Below are 9,498 nucleotides of genomic sequence, written 5' to 3' on the forward strand. Positions count from 1 at the left end.
TAATGCTAGAAAACGGGTTACATCGTAATCATACCACACGTTGATGTAGTGAAAAAACAGTCATTTAAAAAGAGAATATGTACATACACTATCTGATAGAGTCACTTATTAGTGACTCCCTGGAATGAATCCCTGGAAAGTAATGGTGTATAACAAGCTAAAGGAAAAGGCAAATTTTATGGAAAATACATTTTTTTTTCAAATCGTCGGTATAAAAAGACCCCTCCACTAAATCGTCAGATGAAGGGTTATGAGAAGTAAAACATCAGCTGGAATTTCCTGTATAATAATCTTACGCCCTCGAGTGTGTCAAGATAACGATTTTTTTTTTTGCATTTTCAAAGAGTGACACTGACAGTCTTTCGAATCGAATCGTCAGTCTTTCGAATGGGCGACTCATCTGGGGTAACTTAATATCCCCTTTTGAAAAACCTTGGCTGCAAACCAGCAGATAAACATATTTCTGCTGCGCCTTGAGTATGTCCGTCTGACTTATTTTTTTTTACATCTTTCGAATCCTCTAGAAGCTATTCCCACCGTGAATCGAAAAATATCATACAAACTTTTCTTCACTCACTAAAGTGTAATCTATACAATCGTATAGGTCCAAACGACGCTCGAGTTTCTACCCATTTAGCATCATGGGCTCCCCTACTACTCGTACATTTCGCGGACAGGAACACAGATTCATTAACTGCAAATATAACTTTGTAATCCTATATACTTATATAGGATACAAAGTTATTTTAAGTAGTTGGTGTATCTAGATAACCGGACAGAAATTGCAAAATATTATAGTTTTTCCGTGAGTTATATACTAAACACTAATTGTATTCTCAATCTTAACCTTCTATGTCTGCTAGAAGTGCCTTAACATTTTGATGATCGGTCAGTCAGTGAGTGACAAAATTACGAACTTTGACTACTTGTAATTCTTAAACTACTGGTTCAAATTAAATGAAATTGGTAATACACCGTGTCTATACAATGCTTGCTTGGCTCCTGAAAATTCAGGCTTCTAGCTTCATATGCAACGAAGTTACAGGGGGTCAAAAATGGGCCGAATTGCTTCGAGAAAAGAATGCTACGGCCGTGCCGCTATTTTTGGCTTTGGCTCGACTTGGCGGAGGCACTGCCGTGCCTCCAGATAGAGTGCTATGTAAACTTATTTATAGAAATATTTTCAAGTTTTAAGGATATTAATTTTGTGATTGGAAATACGGCTCCATCAATAGTGATTTGATGGTTATTAAAATGTAAATAAAATATTCAGATCAATCCGAAATTGCGAACTGATAGTTCCGTGCCATTATAATGTTGTGATTTCGAGAAATGCTTTACAAAAAACGTATTGACTAAAAAATATAGCCGATATGTTAAGGCTCCGTGGACTTTGCCCAATAAGTAAGTAGGTACCATAGATATAGGATGGGAAAAAATTCTAAGTCTATGGTAGGTATTTTAGCCCAACCTCACCAGGGTCTGATATGGACCCTGACGCGGATCATAGCAATACCGCAATTAAACCAAATAGCTTTATCGAGTTGTAATTAGAATTAAGGTTACTTACAAGACCTCTATAAAGCTGATTTCAACATCCGCAATTTTGCAAATCTGTGTCGGTGTCTTCGTCATCTGCTATTCCCGCCATAAGGTCCATAAGTCCTTTTTTAGCTAGCCAGCTAGAATGTATATGGCCAGAACACTGTCGAGAAATATATTTTAAGTGAAAATGGTTTAAAATTTTTATAAATTTTCACGATGTATTTTTTTTGATGACTTAAAATAAAAATGGAAGCTTACTTTTGTAATTTAAATATTAAACACAATGTAAAAAATGATTTATCTGTGTCGTTCCTTTGTTCCTTGGGTACATATTTATGAGCATAAAAATAACCGAATTGTAATATTATCTGATGAACTTCATTGTGAAACGTATTCATCATAGATGTATTCATATGTAAAAATATCAAAGACGTCGAAGATGTTTTATAAGTAACTGATTCTTTTTAGTAATCTTAGAACACAAAAATAATGCCTACGTGGTTAAATTAATAAACTTAAGTTAAGATGATTTACTCCTTAAATCCCCACCGAACAGTACTACAACATTATTAATAAAAGACAAAAAAGAAAAACGGGAATAGCGGTGGTTGTAGCCGCTAATCCTTGATTATTTTTCTGTGCACTTTGATCAACGTTTTCAGTTGTAGTGAATTGTTAAATAAAAAAAATCATTTTTTTTATGAATCCCTATATTTGTTGAATTTGGATTTGGAATTTGGAGAATTTCGGGAATACTTATTGAATGAAATAAATATATTTTAATTTTAGCCGGAAATTATACTTAGATTTTAGGGCTTCTGTGGCTGAGGCCTAGACTGATTGCTCATTTTGTTCTACTCCAGGGCAGGTGGTGTCAATGCTAGAGTTACATAGTTTCAAGTGGGTTTGAATATATTTTAGCACAATGTAAATTGTAATGTGGAAAGAAAATGAAATACTAACTGATGCGTAATAATAATTCCGTACATTGTTTACGTTTATATATGATATCCTGTAATAAAATTCGATTTCTAATCAAAATTGTCGTGCCATCAATTTTATGAGTTTCCTCTCTAAAATTTATAGTGAACAAATAGATAATCAACTAGATAAAACTCCAAATTGGTATAAATCTGCCCCAACAGTAGAACGTTGCATTGTTTTGCCGGGATCTATCCGAAAGAGTATCATTGTAAGTATTCTTCTCCTAATAAAATAAGTAACATGTTCTACATTACTCTTAACACACTTTTAAAACCAAACCATAGTGCTTAACACTGCTGGACCATGACCTAAGCCCTTACTCTGAGAGGAGAACTGTGCTCAGCAATCAGCCAGGGTCTGTAATAGGTTGACTACCGGAATTTGATCACGAAGTAGTACTTCAACGTATGTAGGTATCAATTCAATAAGGAATAACTTATTGCAATATTGCGTTCACAAAATTTTCAACTAACGTTTACCCACAGGCTAAAATGAAGGTGTTCGTAGCTTTCGTAGCGCTGGTATCGCTGGTGCTGGCCGGCCCAGCGCATAAGCCGATCCACGCAAGCATCGCTGAACTGCAGGCGATCGTCGCTGCAATCCAGAGCCCAAGCACTAACCCTGCAACCGCTGCTCTTCTGGAAGCTCAATTACAAGAGATCCTTGCTGCTATCATTAGGCCGACGCCTGTTGACGAAGAGCCAATAGAGGACCATCAACCTGAACCGGAACCTATCTGGGAAGGACCAGCTATTGTAAAACCCGTGCCAGCACCGCCTGCTGTTAATCCACCTCCTGTCTCTCCGTTGGTGCAGATCATTGTTAATGTGAAACAGGCTGAGGCTCCCATACCAGTTCCTACACCAGTCCCAGTCCCTCCACCAGTGCCGGTCCCCGTTCCTGTGGACCCTGTACCCGTACCACCTGAGGATGTGATTGTCGTAGATCTCCCCGAGCCTGTACTTGTCCAACCTATCTTACCCGTTCCAATTATTCCAATTCCCCCGGACCAACTTAATTAAGCATCAAACCTACCATTCCGTGTAGTTCTCGGAAACATATTTTGAGTTTGAATTGCCTAACTAAATACCTTTGAAATTTTATTAAAGAGTTTTTATTGAATAAATATTTGATCGCAAATATGTTTTTCTCTTATAATTATTTGTAGACGAAGATATATAAAACAACTTAGAAATGTGTGAAGATTAAAGTCCCTTGGTACTTGGTCAACATTGTGAAAGGTTTATTATTATTTTAATGTAAAGAGTAGTGTGATAGAGATATATCAAAAATAAACCTCGTGTTGCCTATAACTGGTATATTCTGCTCTAGAACTGTTAGTCATGGTCGCTTTATTTTTTGAAAATAGATTCTGCGTGTACTCTAAACGTCTCCAAGTATAAATAATACCAATATAACTGGATCGAATCTGGGGGAGGACAGGCAAGGCTACTGCCTTCCATGTAAAGGGCGCCTCCAAATAAATTTAAAAATATATACAAATGTTGACTTGCAAATCTGTAACTTTTATGGTTTTTTGAAACAGTATTTTTTGGCATTTTTACTGACAATGCTTACACTTGAATTTGTAGGCAATATTTTTTGAAAGTTTACAGAAAAAATATATTTTCTTTTATTCGGAAAATAGTAAGGTACCTCCGTTCCTTCGTTGCCTCGGGGCCTCTAGACCTCTAAATCCGGCCTTGCCTTACGTATATGAGCCTAATAGCATCTCATAAACATAGGCTAATATTTAGATCACCTCTCGAAATCATAGACCCCCGACTGAGATTATTATAGCCGTGGGGTTGTTTGTTCAATCTTTTATCCCGAAGCTGATCAACTCATATCCTCTTCTCCCCAAAAGGTAATCGGGGTAAATCAGGTTCTGTCGCTTCAAACCTCAATATCAAAGGTGGAATTGCGTTTATTATTGATGTGAAACATCTATAGCCGCACGTAAAACCGATTTCTGGCGTGGCGACGCATGCCGTGGGGATGCGTCGCCACGCTATACGATGGTATATATATACAGTCTATATGCAGTAGTGTATACGGTGTGGCGACGCGTCGCCATGCGCAATCGACTGTGCGATTCTCTCCCACTCAAATAAATTCGTAAATTTTTGTATTTAATGAAAATAAATGTTTATTCAATAAATAGTCATCGTTATCTGGAAAAAAATCGTAATATTTTATTTTATCATTATGATATATTTAGTTCCTATCACAATATGTTCTTTTCTGCATATTACTTTTACAAAATAATGTCGATGTTTCACATCTGCCAGGCGTCCCGTGACGGCTCACATTTTTTTCTTATAACTAAGCAATACCTACTGATTAAAATTTGTAGTAGGTGCCTACTAAACAATGCTACTAAATTACTCTATTGATAAATATTGCGTAAAACATTATATTGTGGTTGTAAAGATAAAAACTATTTGTTTTTACTGTTGTGTTATTGAAAGCTAATGTTTAGATTTCCGTCTTTAGCTCTGGCTCTAGCTTGGATTCTAATGAATCGCTTAAGCCCTTGTAATTCTACTAATAGATATCTACTTAGTTTACAAATGGTAGAACATCGCGAGGAAACCTTTTATTGAGAACTTTAAAACATATCGGTTATATCTTAAAGTTCTCAATAATTTGTCCGCTTATGACCTTCGCTTATGACCAGTAGTTAATAATGGCGAATTTTTTTCAGTCAGCTATTTATAGTTTTCAATAAAATAGACAAAAGATTTTCAATAAAATAGAAATATGAAAATTAAAGAAACGAAATAAATTCATTCAATATTCAAGTTTTAATCATATTCTGTGTAATTTCAACATTTGGACAGTTGGCAAAATAAGTCGGTATTTTTTAAACATGAAATTCACAAATCCAGGTCTAGAATTTAGTTGAGGATTTCCGGACCCACGGGCATGGGGAAGTCGATTCCGGGGGCGACGATGATGGGCTCGAGGGGAGCGGGGAGCTCATCCACCACTTGGACGGGAGTGGGTAGTACTGGCATGACTGGCATGATGTCAACAATGTCGAATGGATGTTCCTCGGGGACGACTGGCATGACTGGCATTATATCAACAACGTCGACGGGTTTAGGGTGCACGGGTGCGGACTCAGCCTGTTGCACGTTCACGATGATCTGGACGAGCGGGGAGCTAGCCGGGGCTGGGGCGACGGGGGCAATGGGGGCGACATCGACGACTTCCACAGGGGTGGGGTTCACAACAGTTTCTGGGACAGGGAAGTCGATAATTTCAGGTCCGACCGAGATGGGGTGGTCTATGATTTCTGGTCCCACAGAAATGGGGTGTTCATTGTCGATGATGGGAGCTGGGCCAACCAAGTTAGGCTGGACGAGGGCGCGCGTGGGGCCAGCAACGGCCACAGCGACCACAGCAGCAGCGATCAACAGGAATTTCATTTTTGTTTTTTTTTTTATACTGAAAATGTACAAAAAAAATGTTAATTTCGTTATTAATACGTTATTATAATAATTCAGGCGATGAGTCTCCTCTCAGAATAAACAACGTTTGGGCTATAGTGCACAAAGCCCAATTCTTAATTTATTTTGACACAATGCAGACAGGAATGTAAAGGAATAATTATTAAGGATTTCTTAAAATTTGTTACACGTACCTCTTGCCTTTGTTCAAATGCTAACGCTTTGCGCTAAAAGATAATCACTCTTATAAAATTCATTCGTTTTATACTAATTTTTATCTACTTGAACATCGTAAAAACAACTTGATAAGTTTTTTATTTATTTATTTGCTTACATTACTTACTCAGCAATCTTTGAATCCAAATTGATATTATGAAGTTGAAAAGTTTGTATGTTTGTTTTTTTGTTAGTTCATTAATTATTATTTACTTGCTTACTTGTTTCTTTCTTTGCTTCCATGTTAGTTGCTTTGTTTCTTCACTGGTTTTTGTCTTGTGTTGGCTTGTTTACGGATTTGCTTGTATGCGTGTATGTTTATTTGCTTGATTAAAAAAGAGTCATCGTGGTTAACCAAAGGTTGAAATGCTTAACTTGAGAAGCACTGAATAGATTAGATAGCATTGTCGGAAAACCTGTGTGCATTATAATTTAAAATATTAAATTTAACAAATTAATTGACAATTATCGATTATGATCGGGTATAATTTTTTGCGAAGGTGGGAAATAGTCCCCGATATATAAAAATATGTATGTACTCGTATGTAGTATTGATCGTCTATACAATTCTGCAGTAATACCTATATGTGTATCATTAAGGTGTACGCCATAGTAAATATTTAAATTTGATAGCATATTGTGAAATATTAGAAAAAATCTAAAAGTACAAATAAACAAATAAATAGACACATATTATAAAAACAAAAAAAACGACTGCTTGCTGTTCCTACTTACATATGCTCGAAGCAGTCGGATATGAATTTTATCCATAATTAATATTTTAAAATTCGCCTATATAATTATCTTTATTATTACGCCTTTTTATTAGACCTTTTATTCTTTTAGACCTTTGCTCTTATTACCATATAATTGAGTGCCTTGCAGTACTACAGTAAATGTGAATGTGTTTACTGATGTTCAATTTTGTAGATAGATGTTTTGTTTTCCAATTCCTACATTAGCAAGTACGTCATTATTTAAGATCTTGTTGTGAAAGGCATAGCATTTATTGTTGTCAACACAATGCAAATATTTTTTAATGATATATTATGGAAAAGGGTTCATAATATAAAATAGATTTATTCGGTATTCATGTGTTTAATCAAAGTAATTGTAGTTGGAACATTTGGACAAATGGCAATATAGATTTGTAATTTTTAACATGAAATTCAAAAATCCAGGTGTAGTCTTAGTTGAGGATTTCAGGTGCCACGACGATGGGGGAGACGATACCGGGGGCGACTTGGACGGGTGCGGGGACCACCGGCATGACTGGCATCATGTCTACAGTGTCGACGGGGAAGACTGGCATGATGTCAACAAAATCATGACCTTCGGGGACGACCACTGGCATCACATCAACAATGTTGCCGGGTTGTTCTTCAGGGACCACGACTGGCATAATATCAACGATGTCGGTGGGTTTTTCATCGGGGACAACGATTGGCTGCACGGGGGCGGAGTCAGCCTGTTGTACGTTCACGATGATCTGGACGAGCGGAGAGCTGGCGGGGGCGGGGGCGGGGGCGACGGGGTTAACGGCGATGATATCGACAGGGGTGGGGTCCACAACAGATTCTGGAACTGGGAAGTCGATAATTTCAGGTCCGACATGGATGGGGTGGTATTGATCAATGATTTCCGGTCCGACGTGGATGGGGTGGTATTGATCAACGATTTCCGGTCCGACGTGGATAGGTTGATATTGGTCAACGATTTCAGGTCCGACGTGAATGGGCTCGTAGTTGTCAACGATAGCAGGTCCCGGGATGATGGGACGGAAGAAGCGGGTGGGGCTGGCAACAGCCACAGCTACCACTGCAGCAGCGATCAACAGGAATTTCATTGTTGTTTTTTTTCTGTGGAGATACAAAGAATTTTCGTTAATTTTATCATCAACCTATTATTGTTCTATTGCTGAGAAGGGTCTCCTCTGAGAACAGTTTAGAATATTTTCTACTACGTCGTTGAAGTGCGGATTGGTATATTTTACCCTTAGATAAAAATTCCCGGACAAAGTTACTTTATGGTTTTCTTCATTAATGACAATTAGTTTCCCAATTTCTATGAAACAAACTTTGAAAAAAAATCGAACTGGGAGGGTCAGCCTTGAAACCTGAATCCCAGTCAATATCATTGTTGTTGATTTATTTTAACACAATGGAGTTCAGTCCAAAAGATTTTACAAGATCTAAGTTCATAATATGTATTAACACATACCTGTTGCCTTTGTACAAATGCTAAAGCTTTGCGCTAAAGTATGATCACTCGTATTAGCTCCAAGCGTTTTATACTATGTTTTATCAATATAAACATCGTAAATCTTGCTTACCAGATAAGTTTTAATTTATTTGCTTACATTTAGGTATAATCTTATAATCCACAGATGTCAATTAACTGGCGTAGCCCACTGGCACGATCCGTACAGTGGAACTGAATTTTTTCCTTTAGATACGGAGGAGAAGTTGGATCATGTAAAATGGAATACAGAACCAAGAGAATTCTAGAGTTACGCCTTTGACGAATAGTTAGCCATTTAAGCTGACGTCTATAATTGGAGATATGGTCATATTTGCGTAAGTTGAAAATAAATCTGATACAATTATTAAGAAGGCGCTCTAGCTTATCCAGAAGTTCCTCAGTTAGATCCGGATAACACACGTCCGCATAATCAATGATGGGTAGTACGAGACTGTGCACTAAAGTGAGTTTCGTCCTGTAAGGTAAAAAAAAATTCAGACGATAGAGGGACTGTAGCGTAGCATTCACCTTACGGCTTATTTCAATTATTTGCACACGCCAGCACAAATTTGCATCCATAAGAAGACCAAGGTTCTTCACCGCATTAGAAAGGGGAATGACAGTATTGCCATACACAAGTGAAGGCAGATTTGCAAAGTCCACTTTAGTCACGAGAATCGGACTACCCATCACTATCCCCTGACATTTCATCGGATTGACAGCAACGCCATACCGACTGGACCAAACTTTAACAGCCTCCAAGTTTTTATTAATAATGTGTATAGCGTTATGCACATCATCAACGATAGAGTGGACATATAATTGGAGATTATCAGCATAAAGATGATACGAACAGTTGAAAAGTGAAGTGATGGAGTCGATAAACAACGAAAATAGTAAAGGTGAAAGTATACCGCCTTGCGGAACCCCAGCAGTAAGATCAGCCCACTTAGATCTTCTTGGCTCCACGCGGACTGATTGCTGACGGTCGCGAAGATATGACGTAAACCACTTAAGGGCAGATGGGGCCATATTCAGATGAGAGAGAATGGAGAGG

General features: G+C 37.7%; 2 protein-coding genes across 2 annotated transcripts; one reads left to right on the forward strand and one right to left on the reverse strand.

Moving 5' to 3' along the window:
• Positions 1-1,153: 1,153 nt before the first annotated feature.
• On the forward strand, positions 1,154-3,650 carry LOC140752460 (uncharacterized). The gene is made up of 2 exons (XM_073086765.1): positions 1,154-2,737; positions 3,015-3,650. Exons 1-2 carry the CDS (start codon positions 2,606-2,608, stop codon positions 3,549-3,551), a joined length of 669 nt encoding a protein of 222 aa, XP_072942866.1. The 5' UTR covers positions 1,154-2,605; the 3' UTR covers positions 3,552-3,650.
• Positions 3,651-5,372: 1,722 nt separating this feature from the next.
• Positions 5,373-8,453, reverse strand: LOC140752535 (uncharacterized). The gene is made up of 3 exons (XM_073086873.1): positions 8,421-8,453; positions 7,434-8,059; positions 5,373-5,974 (listed from the first exon to the last, which is right to left on the reverse strand). The coding sequence occupies exons 2-3, from the start codon at positions 8,044-8,046 to the stop codon at positions 5,430-5,432; spliced, it is 1,158 nt and encodes a 385-aa protein (XP_072942974.1). The 5' UTR covers positions 8,047-8,059; positions 8,421-8,453; the 3' UTR covers positions 5,373-5,429.
• Positions 8,454-9,498: the final 1,045 nt, after the last annotated feature.

This window comes from Epargyreus clarus, unplaced genomic scaffold, assembly GCF_041222505.1.
Source record: "Epargyreus clarus isolate Ecla_fem2 unplaced genomic scaffold, WU_Ecla_fem_2.2 ptg000024l, whole genome shotgun sequence".
In the NCBI taxonomy this organism is placed as follows: domain Eukaryota; kingdom Metazoa; phylum Arthropoda; class Insecta; order Lepidoptera; family Hesperiidae; genus Epargyreus; species Epargyreus clarus.

Coding starts and splice junctions, on each gene's coding strand:
- LOC140752460 (XM_073086765.1), top strand. CDS start 2,606: ATGAGTTTCCTCTCTAAAATTTATAGTGAACAAATAGATAATCAACTA. Junction 2,738..3,014: donor CTATCCGAAAGAGTATCATT/GTAAGTATTCTT, acceptor GTTTACCCACAG/GCTAAAATGAAGGTGTTCGT.
- LOC140752535 (XM_073086873.1), bottom strand. CDS start 8,046: ATGAAATTCCTGTTGATCGCTGCTGCAGTGGTAGCTGTGGCTGTTGCC. Junction 5,975..7,433: donor ACCCGTCCAAGTCGCCCCCG/GTATCGTCTCCC, acceptor TCAGTATAAAAA/AAAAAACAAAAATGAAATTC.